General features: G+C 37.6%; 1 protein-coding gene across 4 annotated transcripts in view; it reads right to left on the reverse strand.

The window, feature by feature from the left end:
• Asap (ArfGAP domain of ASAP) overlaps positions 1–23410 on the reverse strand; it is a 281493-nt gene that overhangs the window by 21129 nt on the left and 236954 nt on the right. For 3 of the 4 annotated variants that reach the window (XM_083127224.1, XM_083127222.1, XM_083127225.1), the window contains exons 3-11: positions 22129–22277; positions 15113–15367; positions 12410–12495; positions 11258–11417; positions 8247–8511; positions 7170–7394; positions 5954–6173; positions 3929–4109; positions 1465–1734 (exon numbers count right to left, since the gene is read on the reverse strand). In XM_083127224.1, coding sequence (XP_082983350.1) covers positions 1465–1734; positions 3929–4109; positions 5954–6173; positions 7170–7394; positions 8247–8511; positions 11258–11417; positions 12410–12495; positions 15113–15367; positions 22129–22277 — 1811 coding nt within the window. The remainder of the gene's footprint in view (positions 1–1464; positions 1735–3928; positions 4110–5953; positions 6174–7169; positions 7395–8246; positions 8512–11257; positions 11418–12409; positions 12496–15112; positions 15368–22128; positions 22278–23410) is intronic. The other variant, XM_083127223.1, reaches the window with a different exon arrangement.

Genomic DNA, 23410 nt, shown 5'->3' on the forward strand with positions numbered 1-23410 from the left:
TACATGAGATATGATGCAGTAATGTGTACGTATATGAAAATTTTTACCTTTCTCAACCATATACAAAAAAAAAAAAAATTACGTTGGTTGCCCCTATTTAAATTACAATTTTAGGAATGTTTAGTTTCAGCCAATTGTAACAACTTCACAACACAGATTTTCAAGTTACTGAAGAAATACATGCAGATTCCATGTTTTATTCTTAGAATATGTAAACACCCTGTAATATTACTTACGTGAAATTTAGAAATTCCGTACTTTCGCATTGCACAATTTAATGGTTAAATCCTATTCATTTCGAAGATCCTCTGTCTTCATTCACTAAGGGTGCGGAATCACATCTCTGCTCCAGATGCCGCACCCTTAGTGAATGAAGACAGAGGATCTTCAAAATGAATAGGATTTAACCATTAAATTGTGCAATGCGAAAGTATGGAATTTCTAAATTTCATGTAAGTAATTTTAAACAGCATTTACCGCATCCATCATGAACCCTGGAATAGTTTTGTGGTGTCTTAAGTCTTGATATTGTTGCAATACACATGGCTATAAGAAACAAGAGACACTTCTGAAATATTCATTCATAAGACAAGGCTGAGCCTTAGTAATAACTGATTTCAGTATTAGTTATGTAAGTTGCCAGCTCAGTGGCCAAGCAAGTTAAGCAGTCAACTTTTGATTGCTACTAAAGTTCGTGGGTTTGAATCCCAGCCTGTTCATGGGTGTTCTTTGTGATTATCCCATCACCAATTACATCTAATCATCACTCAACCTCATCATTCCAATTACCCGAAAGTGGCAAAAAGAGTGATGCTAAATAATAAAAAGATACACCTGTAAGGCATACAGCACTTAATTCTGTACAATTACAAGTTAAGATTGACTCCAATACCATGTATCGATATCGACTGATATTAGCAGTAACAATTGGATTTTTATTTACCGATACCGGCTGATACTTTTCCAGTGTTTGGTCTTTCACGGGTCCGAACAACACTTTCATGGAGACCAATTATCTGAAGTTGTGCAAAATTCGAGATCTCCATTGATTTTGCGCCAATATTATGTGAAAAAGATGTATTTTGTAATTACAGTGGAACCTCGGTTTTACATTTTCCGGCATTATACATTCAATCTGTACTGTTCCAATAGAACAAAATACTATGAATTTTTGCCAGATTTTCCCCCATTTTTAATTCTTACACTGTGGTCTCCCGAAAAACGTAAAATAGAGGTTCCGCTGGTATTTTAATATCCTGATGTCATATTTGAAAGCAAAACTCTCGTAAATTGATGGTTATACTTGAAGCGAGATACTCACTTGCAAATATTAATCAATGCTTTGAACAACTTAATTGTTACAATTTTCAAATATCGGTATTAGTTCAAAGTGGTATTGGCTCAGTTCTATTAAAAATCACAGAAGAGTGATATATCTATTTCTAAAACTTGTGAAATACTCACCAGTTCCTGGCAAGTATCATGACTTCTCTCCTCTGCAATATCTAGAGGAGATTTATTCTCTTTATTCTTCAACGTTGGGTCGGCTCCACTTCTTAAAAACAGCTTCATGCATTCACTGCGATCATAGAGAGCGCAGTAGTGGAGAGGGGAGTTTCCTTCTATGGTACAGCAGTCTACACTAGGAGTATTTTGAACTAGAAAATCAACTATGTGCAATGATGATCCCATTTCATGCCTTACGGCTAAATGTAAAGCTGTTTCGCCAATGTCCTGAAATTGCAAGAAAATTAATAATGTAATATTTTTATTTTTCTGTAAATGTACTTGCCAAAAAATAACACCTTGCATTTGTTGAAAGCATGGTCCAAAAGTAAGCTTTAAGATTTAGACACAACTTGGCAGAGCAATAGCTGGAAAAGGGGGGTTGCCTAGCCAAAGAGAATGCGAACCAGGCAAACAAGAAAGAGATAAAGTTTTAAAAAGAGTAAGCATGCAGTCCCCTGTGAAAGTACTGGCCCCTATAAAATTATCATTACTGCCAGCAAGATGGGTTGATTTTAATCACTTTGAAGAAATAATTTATGGAATAATGTACATAAGGATTTATTTTGTAGATATCGCAATCACTTTTTGTGAAAGTGCATTCATCTTGTAATCATTGAATGGTGCTTATTAGGCTCTAAGAAAACAAAAGAAAGGAAACAAAATACATATACTAATAGAAACGTAATTTGTAAATTGTAAACACACTTAAATTTGTCTTGATTTAAAATTCAATAATTTTTATAGGCAAACACTTTGTGTAGAATAACATACAAAGTGCTAATCATGTTAAACCGTTAATAGTGTCATTATCATTAAGCTGTAAATAAACATGGCAGCTGATATGCAAACCATCATAATAGTGTCATTATCATTAACTCTTTAAGGGCAGGAAATATTTTCTCTAGATATTCATTTGCAACATTGATTATATGCAAGATATTGGGGAGATAATTAAATTTTGCCTTTGGACTTTTCTTTAAAAAATTTATTATTTTCATAGTTATTAACAATTACAATGCTAACCACCGCCCACTTAACACACACATTTAAATTTTTGTTATTCCTGCAAACCACTCAAACTGTCTCCATTGGCATTCTTTACAATAACCTGCTTTGACAACAGTCACAGCAATATGCCTTTCCTCTTTGGTAGTTTCTTTCGATTTGTGCCCCATTTTTCCACACAGGTCCAGCCCTGGCCTCCAGCACACACATTCCCTGTTGCAATGAAAGAAAGCTCGTATTTACACTACAAGAGATTCACCTTGATCTCAAAAGCGAGTACCTAGGGGATGTGGCTTCATGCAATTTTGTAGACTAATACTAGTTTGGTGCGTAATAAGACATGATTTTTGATATTTGTGTTGTGTTCGAACACAGCAGGTAATATATTTGCTATCTCTCTTGATTTTTGCAGAACAAATGTAGAAGTGCGTCGGTATTCCATTTTCCTCATGCTTTTCTTCTTTTGTAAAGTGCTATGCATGGTTTTACAGTCTGATTGTGCTCAGACGAATACTTTCCGGAGCCACTGTACATATATTTTTATTTGCTTTAATCAAACTGTTCAAATATTTTACAGGGTCGTTTACAAGCAAAAGCCTTTCTATAAAAAAACAAATATCTATATGTATGATGCCAAAAACCATACAAAAAATTTTAAGCGTTTTTTTTAAAAAATATTGATTTAAATAAAAAATCCTATTTAAATTTAAAAAATCATGATTTTCACCCTAACTGCCAGTGTGCACTTGCAGTGTAGCCATTTCTGTAAGCCATGTCATTTAAAGTTTACACTTATTGCTTAAAAACCAATACTGAAAACAATATGATTATGATGAGGAGGCTACCAAATAATGACTGAAATTAGGTGCAGTGCATTTAGAAAATCAAGAACAATAAAAATCGGTAATATACATGTTACACATTTTACTGAAGTAATTACTAAGGTATATTCCTGTACTATTCTCAGTACTGAAAAATATCAGTTATAAAATAACCATTTTGGTGTTGTATTATATTAAAAGTGTCATTTTTACAATATTGTTCTATTAGGAATACAGTACTATTGTTGTCACTACTCACTGTATGCTGTAATGATTGTACTCAATATATTTCACAGTAATGCAAAATTAACAATCAGGGGGGAGGGGGTACCAAATTCAGTAGAAGGGCACCAAAATCTGAGCAAATATTACATTAATCTGAAGATTTTTATTAATAAAAACTTAAACGTTCTTCAATCTCGATAATTGTAAATATCAATGTTAGATTGTCTTGTAGCAACCCATATTTGTGAACCCACAATGTGCACACCCATTAAAGAAGATGTACACATACAACGAAGCTGTAGATCTAAAAAATTTACATACAAAATGATTTGTACATATGTACTGTATTATATATATAATTTACTTACGTTAGTAGGCAAGGGTGCTGCGAGATTGACTCCTTCTGCAAATGCCTGAAGCAGCTGATACAGCTGCTTGTTATTTACAGCGTGTTGCAAATCGCTGAAGAGATCCCTTTCGTCTGCACATGTCCGAAGGGCGAATTTTCTCTCCACGTACTTGGCTCGAATGAATTCATACCTCTCTTCCCTGTGAAGGAAACAAACAAATAATTTGTTATGTAATGCTCACAGCCTATGAAATTATATAAAGCATAAAAGGAACTTGATAGTTTGCATACTATGTAGCAATATCAATAATTCAATAGACCAAAATATCGTTGATATTTTTCGGCTTGATTGTTATTTTCATTATGGTCAGTATTTTGGTATCTTTGATAATTTGGTATTCCTGCTATTTCAGTATATTGGTATTTTTTGGTATGTAGCAAATACCAAAACCTGATATCTAAAACTTAATATCAAGCAGACCTGCATAGAACTCTTGAAAAAATCAATACACCAAACCTGATAACTATATTTGAAAAAACTGATGTACCAAAAGCATTATTTTTGGTATGATGGGTATTTTCAGTCTAATCCATATTTTTCGTATGTTTTGTATTTTTGGTATCCTAGGTATATTGGCATGTTAATATTTTTTGGTATGAAAGAAATACCAAAAACCAGCATCTAAAACCCAATACATTGCAGCTTTAAGTTATTTTGTGAATTGACATGCCTGCAGAGATGAAACCAAGCCTTGTCAGAAAAGAAGGTTTTTAGTTTACCTTCCCGTCACAAACATTGTAACCACTAACAGAATTGAAATCTAGCATTTGCTTCAGCAGGTAGGATATTTTGCACAAATGTGGTAGCTTTTTAACCACTCAAAATGTACAATGTACAAGTGATTTACTTGGAGAAGTTTCACAGTCAAATTCCAATTCTTGCTTGAACAAGCAATAAACAACATGTAAGCACTAAGGCCATGCTAGGGTGCTTGACCTTGTGATAGCCATACCGGAAGCTGCAGGCACATGAGGTTGCCGGAATACCATCCTCCCTATATGTGGTGCACACCAAAAGTACGTGCCGTTTTGTTCTGAAGTCAACTTTTCTTCTCTTTTCAGGGAAATAACTATGGCATTGGAGATTTCCATCCTTCGTCTTCAAGCAGTGTCAGTTTTGTGTGCTAGGTGGCAGTAGTTGAGTGACAGTGCCTGAAGGAGTAAGACATGTTTCTGATACTGCCTGGGGAAATTGAATTTCCACTTGAAGAGCAACGGGTAATTGTGAAATTCCTTACCGCAGCTGGACGTTGTGCAGCCGCTATTCATCGCCAACTGGAGGCCGTGTGTGGTGATAGTGCTCTTGCAGAAAACACTGTTAGGAAGTGGGTGCGTGAGTTCAAAGATGGACGAACGAGTGTGAAAGACGAGCAGAGGTCTGGACGTCCGAAAACAGCATCAACTGATGCTAACATTGACCGTGTTGAACATTTTATCATGGAAGATAGGCGTGTCACCATGCAGGAGATTTGTGATACCCTGGGGCTACAGAATTTTTGCCGAAATTGACTATGAAACGACCACAAATGGCTAATGGCAATTTCATTCTCCACATGGACAATGCACCGCCACATCGTGCTAATGTTGTGACCTCATTCTTGGCTGACCACGGTATTGAACTTCTGACACATCCACCATACTCACCAGATTTAGCCCCGAGTGACTTCTGGTTGTTCCCAAACCTCAAGAATTCTCTTCGTGGACGCCATTTTGCCAATAGATCATCCCTGGGAAGTGCTGTTTTCCAGTATCTAAAACATATCTCCAAATATGACTATGCCACATGCTACGCAAAATGGACTGAGCAATGGCAACTATGTATCAATAAAGAGGGAGAGTTTGTTGAAAAATAATCACAGGTTATTTCATTGTATTCATTTTTCTTGAAAATTAGAACGAAACGGCACGTACTTTTGGTGTACACCTCGTAATATTAGATACACACATATATCATTGAGTTTCTACTGTTGCTAATGATACTTACATGCTACTGTTTGGTGTGGGCTTGGGAACATGCAAGGTTGCCTCCATAACGTCATTAAAAGCGAGGTTTGTCATGTGACGGGCAAGAAGTAGTTGAGACGTGCCTACGTTGTCCAGCGTTAGTGACTGTATTCTGGAGATGTGGACACCAAGATCTCTGTGGATCCCTGAACACTCTATACATATTATAATACCAAAATTTGTTGATAGCCATGTTGCATCTGAAATATAACAACATATGATGCACATTTACAGAAGTGAAAAATACAAAATGTCAGTAAAAATTAAATCTGTCATGCAGTTGTTATTAAAACATTGAATAAATATAACATTAGGAGGAGTACAGCAATTAGACACCTGTTAACACCTTGCACTCTCTCAATGTAAATGTAACAATGACAACAAAGGAAAGAGAAGGCAAATTATCTATCAACACATTCATTCATTTTGCAATGGAAGATCAAGAAATAAAAACAAAAATCTTAATAAGCAGAGGGCAATCTGCTACAGCATCAAAACAATTTTATCCCCTCAAGTTTGACCAAGCTCCAAACCATGTAGCAGAATGGCTTCTGCAAAAAGTGATTTGATGTTACAATCTCAACCTTCATGAGACCGAGGCCCAGTAATTTTTTTAAGCCAATGTTCAGATTCCAAACAATTTTACTGATAAATACATTTCTAATTTTTAAACTTTATATATTAATTAACAGCACCCTCATAATTAAATATTAATAAAATATAAATTACGGCATATCATAAAGACTAATAGTTTGATTATATCTAGGCTTGTTGACAAATATAAAATTTGGTTTAAATTAGATGTCAACTCGATCTGATGAAATCTTGTAGTTGCCTCAGGTCTGCATCATGAAATTAATTTGGTAAGTGCTAATTTTTATTGGCATGTTGCATTTTGAACACTGAAAAGTACGAACGAATCAAAATATTTCCACTACAAAATATTAAATGTTCCTCAACCACCAGCTGTGGTACAGTGGTTGAGAAACACTGAACTGGAGACCTCTACAAGGTGTTGAGAACCACAGTACAGTATGCTGAGAACTCTGTTGGAGATTTAGAGAAATATTACCACCTGGGTCCCATGGACCCAACCCATCCATTCTAGCATTAATTACAACTTGTGCCATCATCGTTTATGTATATTTTATTAAATTATATTAATGTCAGCCCTGTAACTGCAATATTATGCTTACCATTTTCAGAATTACAATCACAGCATCTATCGTTTCCAGGAAGCTTTTGGATGTATCGTATTATCGCCTGCTGGAGTTCAAGAAGACTAGGATTCAATTTGTTGCCTGACTTTCCACTGTCGTCAAACGCCTTCATGAGAGCACCTTCTTTACAATTGACTAGAACTGACATCCACGCACGCTGATCTGGCTCATCCTCGGCTTGAAAGTGGTACGTACGGTTATCTGAAAGTGCATACATGACATTAACTGTGTGTGTTTTTATGTCACATGTTCATACAATCATAGTGAGAGCACAAGAGGTGTCGGTTACATAGGTAAGTCAGTAAGTATTTTTTTCAATAAATGTTTTTGACCTACTAAGTGAGATACTGACTTGAAAACCGTTTTTATTTTTCAGCATAATGATACACTTATCCCATTGCTTTATCAGTCCCCCCCAATGTGCTGCATAAAAGTCTTTGGACTGCTGTCCCAGCCATCATGTAACATCCAGATTATCTGCAAAATATTTGCCACCACCGTGCACACACTTGTTGGAAATTCAAACGATCATGCATTACACTGTAGGCTAAACCATGAGAACGCCCTATGCTGCTATCGTCACTTGCCTGTCAGTGTGAATCATCTCCTCCACCTGAACCATCTCCACTTACAATCCGCGAATACAGTCGCCATTCTTAAACTGAGCTGCCCATGCATGCATCTGCTATATAGTGACTGCTAACTGAATATCATCAAGTAAGATTGTGCTGCCACCTAATGATACCTTTAGAAACTACTCACTACTATTTTCAGCTATCACACATCAGTTTGTGATCTATTTACTGACTTCCCCTTGTACTTTAGACATGCCTTCAAAGATATTAGATACTATGTTTCACAATGATCCATATAATTTATAAAATAACCTTATACTTCAGAAGTTACTGAAAATTTACCCCAACTCGACATCTTTCAAATACCACACACTGACAACTACAAAACATGTGAAAAAATTAAGATATGAAAACCAAAATAGTGCAATTAACACTAGTAACACGTAAGTGAGAAAAACAAACTTGGCCGTGAACTCACAAGATATCAAATCAAAGCACCGTTTGTCATCAACGACAAGCTTAATTTGGCAAGTGAGAAGATTGATTCGCGTCGGGGGTTTGCTTTCATCTGCATGGAAAATGTCCAAGAAACCATCTTGCACTTTGCACTTCCTCTTCTGCCACACTTTCCTCATCTTTCCCTCTGACTTCTTGAGGAGGTAGCCAACACGCGTGTAGCCATGCTGCTTATCTCCTTGCAGCTGGTGCAATGAGTATCCGGTGGCAGGATTGCTTGACGTTGACTGAAACATAAAAACAAGAACATAATTACAAAGAGTTTGAGACAAAGTCGCTATGTGTGATTTACAATAAATGTATTGATTAATTTTAAATGATAGTAATGTTGAAAACAATTTCACTGCCAATGTTTCAGATGTCTCAAAATAATAAATATTATGGATGGATTGATATGAAATTTTTGCTTATTCCGGTAATGTACTAATATAAAATTTACCAATACTGATTACTAACATTCTACTGATCCAATATAAAACTGTGAATGTTCCTTGATGAATATGAATGTTTCATTAACCTACTTAAGGCTCGGCTGGACCATTGACTGATGCCAGCAAAGCAATTTTTAACATTTCCTTTTCTTTTGAAAAACTGCTCGATATTCCAAAATCTGAAATATTACATCTGTTTAGAATTCCTTCCAGTGCATTCACTTGAATATTCGTGTAAACTGCTTCTGCTGTTGTCAAGATATTCACAATAGTTTTGTGGTTTAGTAAGGTTATTAAATTACTGCTAATATATAGACAACAGCAAAAGCAAACCACATGAAGATGAATGCTCTGGAAGAAATTCTAAACAGATGTAATTCTTCAGATTTCGGAATATCATAACTATTTCTCAAAAAAGAGGAAATTCCAAAAGTAGCTTTACTGGCATCACCCAGGGTTTCCTTAAATAATAAAAAAATTAAAAACTGTTTGTTTAGTAATTACAGATGAATTATATGTTTATATCTATAAAAACAATAACAAAATGGCAGAATTTTACATCAAAAATTATTGATAAATTACCAATAAACCAATACATTGATAAGGCAAATACACTGATACAGTACAAATTAATCTGTTCTAAATTAATATTGAGCATGATAAGAGGTGGAAGTGAAAATTGCAAACATCTAGAGATAAACAACAGAATACCTGCAGGTAATAGATGATTGTATATCCACATTTGAAATCATTTATTTATTTATTAATGCCTTGTTTTAAATGGTGGAGTTAAGGCCGTACAAAGCCTTTTCTTCCACTCAAACCAATATTGAATCAAGGTAATACATTACGTCTTCTTTTGAAAGTCATTTTTCTTATTTTTAGTGGCATCATAGAACTTTCACAAGTCTGGTCCTTCTGAGTTGTTAGCATAGCATAGTTGTCTTGTAATCAAGGGGTCTGAGGTTCAATGTGCGGTGGAGGCACATAGTGGTTCGAATGCTACTTTAAACTGTAGGTCCAGTCTCAATTAGCCTATCTGTGCATAAAAGTTGACTTAAAACACTCTAAACCCTTCTGAGTTGGAAGGGGTTGCTTTGTTGAATAAGTGAAACACTTTTTCTCATCACTACAATATAACATTTGATTTCTTTGCCATTTCATGGGACATTTAAGACCTGCTGCCCAAACCAAAACACTTATCATTTCAGTGGGAGCAGATGTGGATAGAACTAGGTAAATCTTCCACATTAATTGAAGTGACTTCTTTGGTGCCATGAAAGAATAAAAAAAGGACTTTCAGTCTAGTGGAATGGCAGCACAGAAAGTCCCCATATATTATTCACAAGTGTTTCTGGGTTTCTTCATAAATTTCTGAGTAGCTTCTCCCTTATTGCCTCTTTGCAGAAGAATCTCGAGATACTAGACGTGTTCTTCCCTATCACTGATTAACGGCACGGGGAGGGTGAGGATGTTCAGGTAAGCTTAGATTATCGAAAACATTATAGAGTGCCAAAACAATGATAGGTTTCGGAAAGTATTAGTGGATGGGTGATGATATGATGAAATTGATGAAGGGACACTCACAACGAACATCCATCTGTGATTTGAACCTGGGAGCCCAGTTGTGCTAACCACTCTGCCACTCTTTTCTGGAGCCTGGGTGTATTTTACATGGTCTGCAAAATGCCAAGCAACATTGTAGTGTAGTCTAAATATACTTAGGCATGTTGAGTGAGGCCTGCAGTCGGTAGGTAGGCCCTGGCCCTTACGGGCTGATGAGCCACGGGTTATTATTTGGTATTATTATTATTATTATTATTATTATTATTGTGTGAAAAAACAGATTTTAAAATTGCATGTCAGTTATTTTAATATCCTTATTATCTCACTAATATACTAAAATAACACTGCTACAGTATAGTCTTAATAAAATACTTGCCCCCGAACCTTGTAGCACAGATTGTTGAGTTTCAGTTTCAGGTTTTAAGTCCATTTTATGCACAGATTGGCTAATCGGGACTGAACCTATTGTTTAAAGTCTATGTGCCTTCTTTCTGTAGAAAGTTGTTTTTATTATTTTTAGTGGCATTCATAGAACTCTCACAAATCTGAGTATCAAACCTGGAACCCCTTGATTACAAGGCGAAGATGAAAGAGCCCATTGAGGGCATTGGGTGATGCATGGTCAGCCCATTGTGTCCATCACCTTTCTCTTCTCTTCTCTGGCTTCCAAGACTGGAGTCTGTTACCACTGCTTCCAAGTACCTCTCCAATTGTCCTCACGGTGCTGGATCAACACCTAAATTTTGGAGCTCACACTGGGAATTGAATCCAGCACCACTCACACCATAGGCAAGAGTGCTAACCATTAGGTAACACAGGGGAGAACTGGAATACATAAAATTTCGAAGTATTCTGAACCATTTAAATTGTTACATGTTGGTGACTTGGTATTGGTATCTTCGAATCGGTAGCAGTATTCGTACAAAACATGTGATTCTTTTTTTCAATGTATTTGAGAAAGAAAGACATGGCTTACCTCTTTGTCTAACCCAGGAACACTTCTAAGTAGAGACCTTAATTCTAGCAATCTTCTCCTCTCTTCGTCTTGCTTCTGCCTAATTTTTTGCAATTTACTTGAAAGATCTTGTATATAGCTCCCAAAATGCTCTATTGTCTTCAAGCCATCCTGGAAGTAACTACATGAAGTGCAAATATTAATTTCATTACTATTAATCCAAGCCGAAGAATGCTGGACAACTATGTCTGCAACCTTATTGTTACTTGACCAGCTGAAGACTAATACATTTGAAATGTTGTGTATGAACACAAGCAGTAAGTGCCAGAAATACTAATAATATAGCAAGTATAAACATATACATAATAAATCATTTTGGCACATGGCATAAGTTATGCTTTGTGGCCAGCTTGGTACCCTTTCAAAAAATGGGGAACAAACTACTAAAATCTAATAGGTTGTGTCTGATTAATGAAATCATGAAGGCAGAATCACACCTTATGATTTGAACTACAAAATCAGAAATCCTTTGTATTTGTATTTTTGATGTTTTATCATCGCTTTTCTTCCTCTTTAGGTTAATTACAACAATGAGGATGAAATTGACGAAAAGATGAAACCCCATGCTTGTCTTTTGTAGTTTGGTACTAGCTACTTCTGTTTGAAAGCTCCATTAGAGAAAAACTTCTTAAGTAAGAATACACGATGCAAATATATGGAAATACATTCTGTAACATGTATTTAGCTGTGTGGTACAATGTAAAGGTTCCAAAATTTGTGGAAAGGACCAGTGGCAGATTCTGAAAATTTAACCTGCTTTACCACAACCACTCTTATTTATTGTCCATATTTATTATATGCTAATTAGATATAATATAAATAAAACACCCATGCAGGCATGCAAGTAAAACAAAAACAGAAGTTCGACGACTTAAAATTTTGTACCAATTTCTATATGTATGAAAAAGTTGGTTTACCGCCAGATAACATGGAAGAATATGCCACTGGAAAGGACAATGTAGAGTATGTTATAATTTTGGAATTTTCTATTTCAACAACTTGTTTGAACTCAACTTGTGAAAGCAAGTTCAATCTTCCATAAATATAAAAATAAATGAATAATGTATCATAATATGTTGAATACACAAATGCCACATGTGAAAATGTACTTACTTTGTTTGTGCATGGTAATATTCCACCAAATGCTGCAGTAATTCAATCCCTTTCTTTGTTTTAATTTCATTTACTTTGATCAGGTACTGAAAGTAAAAAGAATGTATAATTTGACATAATTTTATCAGCAATGTTATGTGCACATTTATGAAATCATTTCAAATATTCATAATACTTCTGTATATAGAAAAAAATAGCATGTTACTTGCTACATCTTTAACATTAACATCCACAAATTCACATAATAAATACTATGAGAGAAGGAAATATGTTTTTCAGACAAAAATTCTGTTTATCATTTTTAACATTTCTTCATACTGCACACAATACTCCTGATTACCATGAAGTAAATAATCAAATATGAGCAAGTTGTAAATAAATAATTGCTACAACTACTGCTGTAGGCAATGGATAGAAAACTTATTTCCTCTAAAAGATATAGTGAATATTTCGAAGCAAATTGTCATCTTTCTATAAGTGTACATGTGTTAGCTAACTTACAAAGTGCAAAACTTATCATTTTAATTCTAACTGGCAAAATTTATGGAAATAATTATTGGAGCTTTCCTGGTGATGAATGACGAAGAGGTTGTCTTGGAGTATCAGCCAGATGATTTCCAGGTAGCTCTCAGAAGCCTCTCAGGAAATCACCTGACTGATATTCCAAGGAAACCTCTTCTTCAAAATTTAGGGAGATGTCATACTGAAGCAACACATGATACATGCCACTTGGGAACGAGCCAATCACCAGCAACATTTCACACTGTATCAGCATGACAGGTCATACAAGCCTGCATTAGATTCGTCTAATCCTTAAGTAACATGTGTTGCCTGTCGCTTGTCACTTCGGTGTGAATTCTCCCGTAAAATTAAAAATGAATAAAAATGTAGGTTATTTTGTAGCAATACAATTTACATTTAACATCCTAGCATAAAGTTCATTACCTATTGTAATTCTGCACACCTAAGAACAAAAGTAATGAAACAACTCTTTTTAGTTCCTACAGATAGCTGCTTCGTTATTGGCTTTAATTTCCTGAACACTGAAAATGAAGGTGCATATAATATTCCCAAAGGATTTTTATTAATATCAGATTGCATCTATGGATATTTAGAGAAGGTGGCAAAGGACTGGATCCCTAAGAGGATATTAAAGGGGAAAGAAATTAAGGAAGACCAAAACTAAGATGTTGAGAATTTGAGAACAATAAAAGTTGGACACAGGGAAAGAAACATTGGAGGCTTTAGAAGCACGACTAGAGGAGAAATTAAAGATTGACGGTGTCAGAAGGAAAATTGTAAGGAATAGAATGAATGAAAATTTTAGAGAAATTAAATGGATCACAATGGGGGGAGGGAATAGAGTAGGGACATTGCATTTTGCTCCCTCCTTTCATTTCCCTAATCTATCCTCAGATTCTTATGTATATGAGCTGCTGTATTTAGGGAACTTTGAGTTTCCAGACATACATGGTTACATATGTGTGTGATGAGAGAGAGAGGCACATAGCGGCTCTAGTTTTAACTCAGTAATTATAGTACACTAATTGTGGTTTTAGATTTAACTGTGTATCATCAGTACATTAATTGTTTGTATTATTAGTATATATGTTTTCATTTTTCCATATTTTAATTTTTCTACTGTAAAAGTGATTTTCAGAAAGTGTAATGTAAAGAGTCAATTGCAATGTATTTGACAAGGGTTTGTTGTAAAAGCTGCTCATGAGGCCAAAATATGCTCGCTCAATAAAGGTAATTCTATTCCATTCTAGGGTTCACCCAGCCTTGAAAAATGGATACCTGGGGAGTAAAAGTGGCTGAGTGTGGTGCTGATCACATCACTTCGACAAATGAATGAGATTGTAAATGTGTGGGGCCATACCTCCACATCCCCCCTGTATGTCTTCACATCATGTTGCAAAGTGCAAGGGGTAAGTTTAGCTTTAACTTTACCTAACAATACATGTGTGTGTGTGTGTGTGAGGAAGAGAGATATTTCACATCCTGAAAATATGTTAGCTTTAGTAAGATTGGAGACTGCCTTAATTTCCAATTTCACCAAGGAAGTGGCAGGCTTGCCAACCCTCCCAGAATGGCCAGGAGTCTCCTGGAATCAAATTCACTCTCCTGGACAAATGTTATCTCCCGGAATGGCAAGATTCAGTGTTATTATTTTATTATTAGCTATTATGTTTTTATGGTGTTTAATTTTGAAGAATTTCCTTGTAGCCTTACAGCTTCAGGAGAGTCTGTTTATGTGTATATTGTATATTGATTTTGTTTAGTTTACTTACAAATTGTGTTTGTTAGGTTGTTTCGTTCAAGTCGATTCCATTGTGTATTCCAAATAGCAAGACCACACAAACATGTAACAGATGATATTCAGGACATTAGTCTTCCAGAAGATTTTAATCTAAAGGATTTGAAGACTGCACCTAAATCTCTTGGAATTCTATTATTTAAAGATGGTGAGACTAGAAGTGTGTGTGTGTGTTCCCTGCAGCACATGACAAACATACTGTGAAGTATCAACATTTCAGTGTTGGAAGTAAGTATCTCCTGAGTTTCAAATTCTTGCTCCTAGGGCCTGAACATAGACCAAGTTATTTAAATGTAACTTTTTTTTCAAAACTGTCTTGAATGGAGTTACGCCACTTGTGGTCTGAGCCCCTCATATATATTAATACAATAAAGTAACCTCACCTCACACATCTGCAACTGGAACATTTTCCTCTCCTTTTCCATTTCATCTGCTATTTCTGCCGACGTGATCTCTGTGCGAATCAAGCCTGCTTCCTTCGCTTGCTGTTTCTTCTCCTTTTCAATTTTGGCGTACTTTGCTTCGTAATCCTTCCAGGCCTTATCGAACGGGCGTTTCAGGTCACCTTTCACCCCTCGTAGGTCACCTTTTAGCAAATTGTCCAAAGGAAACATCACGATGTTGTTTATCTTCTGCATCTGACATGAAAAATGTGAAGATCAATATATTTCTTATGTACACATGTGAACAATCAAAATATAAAACTCAAGAACTGACGTTTTATCATCGGAAACAGTATAGTTAAAGTAATGAATGAATTGAGGACTAAAAGTGGTAAACGTTGTAAGTGCCAAAAGCGAAAGTGTTGGGAAATCGCATCGTTCAGCACATCAGCCCGTAAGAACGTGCACACTAGTGACCTCTTTACACGCCCTTTGAACTACTTAGAGGGCTACCAGCCACATTTCACGTTATAAAGCATGGCACATTTCACAGTTTAACGTGGAAAACGGTGTTTGAATTATTGTGGCACTTACAGCGTTTACCAATTTTACTCTTCAATTAATTAGTTTTAAAAATTGAGTGAGTATCTTAAGATATCTTTTATTTTCTTGTTTTAGTAAAGGGGCTTATACCTATATAGCGCATGTGCACATAATGTAAAAATCAATCACTTGAGCACAAGCCGAGGGAAGAAAACAAATGACTATCCACTCTAGTTCGAGAGTTTGCTGGGGTTCTTCTTATCTTGGTTGGGCTGTGCCTTTGCATTGTTAACTTTGTCTGCTGAGGGGGGAGGGGGCGTAGCGCTGAGGTTGATGGGGGGAGGTACCTTCCTGAAATAATCCGCGATAAAAGAAAACTTTGCTGGGACTTTTCCATCCACCACAATCCATCTTTCTGGATGACGCAGTCTGGGTAGCCGACATAGACAAACTGTTAGGTACAGGTGGCGTTACGTAAGGGTAATATTTTTACCTTTCAGCCGATTAGGGCGGCGAAATCGAAGTTCTCCCTCTCCTCGATGCTTCATAAATTGCACAATCGGATCACGTACAGCACACACACACACGCAAAAAATGACGTAAAAAGCCACACGTCGCCATGGTAACAAAGTGGTAGGAGGACCCGTGGATTCGTGATCGGGGTGCAACTCGGAAAGAACAAAAGGATATTCCCTTTTTTGGTGCTCTGAACAGGGCCAAGGTCACGAGAGGTAACTGGAAAATTGCTGAGCCAAAGGTGCCTTCACCAGACGGCAAGTGATGAAAGTATAAAACTTCTGGCGTCAAAGGTCGTTATATATAGAACTTGCATGCACACTGCGACGCCACCTTGTCAAAAGCCCCTTACATCGCGAAGGAACTAAGTTTTGTCGTTCATAGCTAAATATCGAAAGCGCTCCGGCTCGTCCTTGAAAAATTAACTCGTTCCGGGATCCACATGTGACTCTTTAAACCTTCCCCCTACAGCAAACAAGTGACATTAGATAAACAAATGGTCCTTTAGACCATATACGCACCTATTGTATGGTATTTAGAGTGTATTAAATATGACTGTTTCACCCATAAAATATTTCGCCCTTCCCTCCTCATGCCTACCCCTCATTTCTTCTGGCGCTGTTACTGGTTTATACCCAAAAAGAAGAGCGTGTAGCACCTGAAAAAAAGCGTTCCAGGATAACCTCTGAACGAAGAAATCTCTGTCTCCCTCCTTTTCTACATTTTCTTCAATTCAATTACTGCATATATTTATTCCCATTATTGTGCTTGTATTAGACTTGTATAAACAAAAGTGAAGAGTTTTAATCACAGAATAAGTGAACCAAGTAACCTGTCTTGTTTCGTACCAGACTCGTACGTGGGGGTGGGGTAACTGGGGACCTTTGGGGGGGGGGGGAATCAAATTTGGGACTTGTTTGGGGGGGCAGAATCAAACTAGAGACTTGACTTTGAGGTGGGGGAAGAATCAAACTTGGGACTTAACTTGGGGAGGAAGGGGGGGGGGCAGAATCAGAGACTTGATTTTGAAGTGGGGGCAGAATCAAATTTAGGACTTAACTTGGGGGAGTAGAACAAACTTGGATTTAGGTTTGGGGGCATAATCAAACTTGGCACTTAATTTGGGGAGGGGTAGAATTAATAAGTTTTCCATCCCATTAAAATAGCGTCCAGAACTATTTTTCTGAATAGATTACATTTACACAATCATAAAAAAATACACTTCAATACTTCGCTACTCAGGTTCCAAGAGGTTAACAAAAGTATCATTAACTTTTAAATTTAGTAGCCTGAAAATTTGGGAGGGCAAGAGCCCCCAACCCGCCAAGTTACGCCTATGGACTCGTAAACTGAAGTAATTTGCGTAGATTATAATAATTGTTGATCATCACTGCTTTGAATTGCAAGACTGTGTCTTGTATTTTGAAAGTCGCGTTCAAAGCCTCTGAACGGATGATAAGTTCCAGGCCAGTTAGCTCCTGAAAGAAGCGCTCTATTACATGAATACAATAAAATATTAAACATTCATACCACAATGAAACCTAATATTACAAAAGTGAAAGCCTGAAAATGATAACAAGCCTAGTTTCATCATTTGACCCAACATCATGATGCTATACTGCAGGAGGCCCTAGAAAGAGCGTTTCGCGGGCTAACAGCAGACGTAGCTCGCACACTATTGCCGATACTCTCGTGTCGTCTGCTCCTCAGCCGAACAAACAGGCCGAGGTAGCAAGAGGCGGAGGTCACTCCCCTTACAGAAGGGTGCAGCGAGCTAGCTGTGGCAACCGGGCTCGCTCATTCGCGGACCTGATTGGTTCTCGCAGACACGCCCCCATACTGTTGTCTGCTGAAAGCCCGCGATGCGATCTTTCTAAGGCCTCATGGAGTATAGTTAGCCTCTGAACAAAGGATAAGGGTCAGGATATTAGGCTCCTGAATGAAGTGTGCGTTCCAGGATAGTTAGTTCCTGAACGAAGAACATATTCCATGCTAGATAGCTCCTAAAAAATTGATTGTATTAGTTAGTTCTTGAACGAGCGCACTGTATGATAATTAGCTGCTGATCGAAGGTTGCGTTCCAGTTTGGTCGGTTCCTACAAGAAGGCCGCGTTGCAGGGTAGTTCTTGAATGAAGAACATGTTCTTTCCAAGCCACGGGAACGAATTTTAATACCTTATACCAGAATCAATCTGAACACTCGTTTCACCTCTGCCAATATAATTTACATGTCTACCTTATATCTGAACCCAAGAAACAACCAGAAAAAAGAAGTCGATAATCTTCTCATCAAAGTTTAAACTCTAGATATCTCCGGATCCGATACTGGAGAGACAGATTCCCACGTCCTCTTGACGTCATCCGATCTCCCACTCTATCTCCTTCCTGAACTTGAAGAGCAGAGGATGAGAAGAGCTGGAGAACACGGACGAACGACTACCGCAATTACTTCGAATTACCGAAGAGCTCGGAGAAAATGCTTTGTCAAACACTCGGGGAAGATCGACGACCATTGGGTACGTTCTTTTCACTGTTCTTCCTGGCTGAGAGAAATCCCCCACCATCACCTTTTCCCCGGGCCATGGAGGGAAAACTCTGCATCGCACCGCAGTCATACTGCGGGAACGAAAATCGGAAATGTTCTACTTTAATTTCAAATCGGGATTTCTTTCCCTTTTGTCGAGGGGGAAAAAGTGCACTTCCACCATTCGCTGGAAAGTATGCGCTACTTAGGCCTATTCGTTTTATTTACCTTTGATTTGGTCCAAGTCTTTGGCTAATCACGACGGGTAATTAGATGAAGTTGATGACAGTCGCAAAGGACAACCTCTGCGGATTTTTCATAACAGGCTCGTGGCAGACCGTGATAAAATAAGTCACTTTCTTCCGTCACCAACGGGCCATAAAGAACCTACATTTGAATCTTTGACGCTGCACTATCTCACAGAGCTAAATGTATGGACTTGACAGGATTTTTTGTAGGAGAGTTCAATGATAAAAAAAATGATTATGTAAACATCAAAATAAAATTATTATTAATATGGAGAAACTCTTTTACTCGAACACCGAATGAGTAAATATGAGGCACTACTGTGTGTATTTTCTTCACATTCCAAGCCATTAAAGACTGTAGTACATAGTCATTCCTGTCAATTTTCCTGAGGGGGGGGGGGTCGAATCGAAGATGTCGAGGACACCCCTCCCCTCAAAAATATTGTGATATAGACCAGTGGCATATGCAAAAGTTTGTTAAAGAGGGGTTCGTTTTTAAAATTATTGCATTATCAGTATTTTAAATGATGTTATTATTGTTATTATTACTACTACTACTACTACTACTAGTAGTAGTAGCAGTTTTAGTTTAATTTATTTTAGCATCCAATAAGTTTATTATATGAATAATATCGTACTTGTTATTATATGGATATAGTACTTGTTATAACCAAGATTACTAACATTAGTAGCAGTAGGAGCAGCAGCAGCAAACGCAGTAGTATAAGAAGCTTCAAAACATATGAAAGTTACAAATTACCAGAGTTTCACTGTTACAAGTTATGAACGTTTCGTACCAAATTCGATATCCCAAGACCATTTTTAATCAATGACGCAAAACGAGATGAAATAAAGTGCTTCGTTTATAAATTGCCATAAACTGAAAAAAGTAGATGGAAATTTCCAGGGGGGTCAACCGACCGGTTCGACCCCCCCCCCTTCTGCCGACGCCCATGATTCCTGTATATTTTTTAACGTTTACCCATCCCAATCAAGAAAAAACTTGTAAAGTTACAGGGAAATTTTAGTAACTAAGCTTATGTTGTATGACTATGCAAAAAATTAAATTCTTCACATAAAAGTTTATTTCAATTGAAATGAACTCTGCTGGATTGATGATTCTTCGTGCAAATGTTTCGTTTCCCTGTATTGAACTTAACTTTGCACGATAAGCTATTCGTTCGAATGTTTCGTTCCATTGAATTCAACTTTCCACGATACTCTATGTCAACGCTCACTTTTTTGGGTAAGTTGTATAGTATGAAAACATTAAGTTGTGACCTGGTTTATGCATTTTTTTAGGTAACTCATTTTATACTTGAGTTATTCTCTTGAGATAATGATTAAATGGAATTTATATTTTTTTCTAACGTCATAAGCAAATGTCAATTTTCGGCGTAGATTTACTTTAGACGGAGATGCTCAATCCTCCCCTGGCGACGCCAATGGATAGATGCAGTCCTGTAGGCGAAATACAATCGACCTCGGTCCATATATCTGAATTCGGAAAATAGCCTATTCATGCGGCATGAGCACCTTCGGAGGCATTCAGAACCAGGCAAAAAGGGAAGTCGTGATTTCCCGTAGGAAAAGAAGGAGCAGCCACCTTGCCTTTGCCTTCAAAGGGGACGCGTTGGAGTATTCAAGAGGTGGGAAAACTTGGAGATGGTTGGAAGTTGAGAACGAGGAAAAGACATGAACTGCCACGGAATAAATTATTTTGCGCTCTTACTTACTTGGCGCTCAGAGAACTTGTGGACGAAATATGCATTAATTTATTATTAACTTAGCGAGAGACTCGACGGATGCGGGGTTTCCTTGATTTCAACCAGGGCCGGGCAAGATCTCAGTGAGCCCTCATGACCATGGCGCGAAAGACCCTACTGTAACAACATCCTAGTTCATATTATCTCCAATTAACACATGTCAATTTTAGACTCCTCTTCTCTCCATTAATTCACTCTTGATTCGCCTTGAAATTACAATATTACTAATGTTTATTGGTTGCAAAAATAAAAATAATGTAAAGCCAGAAGACTGCTCATGGGCATCGAGCTCTTGAAGACAGAAAATAATAATAATTATTATTATTATTACTAAAGGTTAGATTCTATTCTAGTACACCAATTAGTCGGTAAGTATAAATTTATTTAGGAGTAGGAGAGGCTGATAGTAGTGTTATTGCTCAATTCTCTTTCAAAGGAATTGCTAGTTACCTGGGCTTGCTCATAGTTAATGAGTACCAATGAAAAGAGAATAAGGGCTCCCGCCTAGCCCAATGGTTAGCGCACATAAAAAGCACAAAGCGAGTGGTAGTAGTTTAGTCATAAGCCTTTTCTTCCGTTCAATGATTTTTACATTGCCGAAAAATTAAATCTATTACAAGTAGAAATTCTCATATTTTATTTATGTAAAGTCTACGTTGATATTGGACAGATGTGGACAAATGTAGGTAGCAATAATTATAATTATAATAATAATTATTATTATTTCCACTGCATACGTGGCCGCGGTGGCTCAGTCGGTAACGCGTCTGACTACCATGCTCAAATAACATGGGTACCTGGGGGAAACCCTGGGGGGTAAAGGCGGTTAGGGGCGTGATGCTGATCACATCACCCCCACTCACGACCGGATCAAGAAAGTGTGGGGCGTTACCCCCACACCCCCTATACGCCTTCATGGCGTGGTGCTATGCACAGGGGAACACTTTACCTTTTTTTTTTTTAACTGCATACGTGTTCAATCGTGACGCTGTTGTTTCAGTGGTCCAACGTTGAGTTGAGTTGAGTTGGTGTTTGAAGTGCACAGTAAGGCTAATCGGGACTGGACCTACAGTTTAAAGTGGGATCCGAACCACTGTGTGCCTCCACCGGATATCGAACCCGGGACTCCTCGGTGGTCCACCTGTTGGTCACGATCTCCCCACAGCCAATCCTAGGTTCGAGTCCAGGCGTGGGCATGGCTTTCCCAGGATATCCGAAACCGAGCACAACATCGCCAATATTCGAAGATAAAAATGTTACCTTTTTCACTTTCCAAAAGGCGACTGCGTCACAGGTATAATACAAGCTACGATACGATACATGAAGCCCGACCTCCACGCAGCGGAAACTGCGTGTCTGGCCGCCGAAGAGTTCGCAAGGAGACACTTAGGAATGAAAAATGCATCCGCCGGGACTCACCAGGGTCTTCATAAGCGCCGACAGCTCCTTCGTGACGACGGCGAACTTCAGAAACGCCGCGGCGATGTCTGGCTCGGAGTCCTTGTTGAGCGCCGTCCCACCCAGCCGCTCCAGCGCCCTCGCCAGGTACATCTCATTGTCCACGTGGGCTGCAAAGAGCAAGAAGTGGTTATTATTACAGCAGGTACAACAGTAAACAACATTATTTGCAAAATGGCTGAAATACTAATAAAAGTAAGATGATATGGCAATATATGACAATGTGACTAATTGGAAAGCATTTTTTAAACAATTAAGCACATTGTTGACAGTCTCTATTTAGTGATCACAAAATTAAGAATCAGTTCTGTAGAACGAAACATTTGAATGAAGAATCGCCAATCGTGCAAAGTTCAACTCAATGGAACGAAACAATTGAACGAAGAATCCCTAATCGTGCAGAGTTCACTTCAAAGAAACGAAGAATTTGAACGAAGAATCATCAATCGTGCAGAGTTTATTTCAATGGGACGAAACAATTAAACGAAGAATTGTCAATCGTGCAGAATTATTTTCAATGGGACGAAACATTTTAACAAAGAGTCGCGTATCTTGCAGAGTGCATTTCAATGGAACGAAACTTTTGACGGAAGAATAAAGAATGACGGAGCGTTCGATTCCATGAAAGGAAATATGTAGGCAGAGAACGCAGAATTAATTTGATAGGAAAAAAACATGTAAATGAAATATAGGTAATGGAATATTTGATCGCAGAATTAATAATCGCACAGAGTTAAATCAAAGAACAACAAATAGACCGAAGAAGAACAAATCTGGCAGAGTTCTATTCAAAACAACGAAACATGCGTTCAGAGTTGTTCAGAAGGAATTAATTATCAGACTTTCCCAGCAGGGTTAGGAGGTATGCACGTATACCATTTTCTGAAAACGAAAGACGGTCTGGTAATCAAAAGGTAATCAGGCCATCGTTTCTCTGGATATTACCCTTAGGGTATCACTCAAGACCAATAACTCACTCCCCTTCTTCCACCCTGCCAAACCTTAATTAATGGAAGAGTTAGGGTGCGAAGTTATTTCGAAATTTTATAAGCGACGGGTTAAATTCCATCATCGTATCCACCACTTTGTACTAACCACATTTTGCTTCATTGCCTGGGGCAATTGGACAGGAGACTTCAGGGTAAAACGCGGAGAAATGACATTTCGCAAGGGTTGAACTTGCTGTTTCCTACCTCATAATTCTTTAAAGAAGATGGATTTATTGACCTGTTATTTAACCTGA

This window comes from Lepisma saccharinum, chromosome 8, assembly GCF_977018435.1.
Source record: "Lepisma saccharinum chromosome 8, izLepSacc3.1, whole genome shotgun sequence".
Classification (NCBI taxonomy): domain Eukaryota; kingdom Metazoa; phylum Arthropoda; class Insecta; order Zygentoma; family Lepismatidae; genus Lepisma; species Lepisma saccharinum.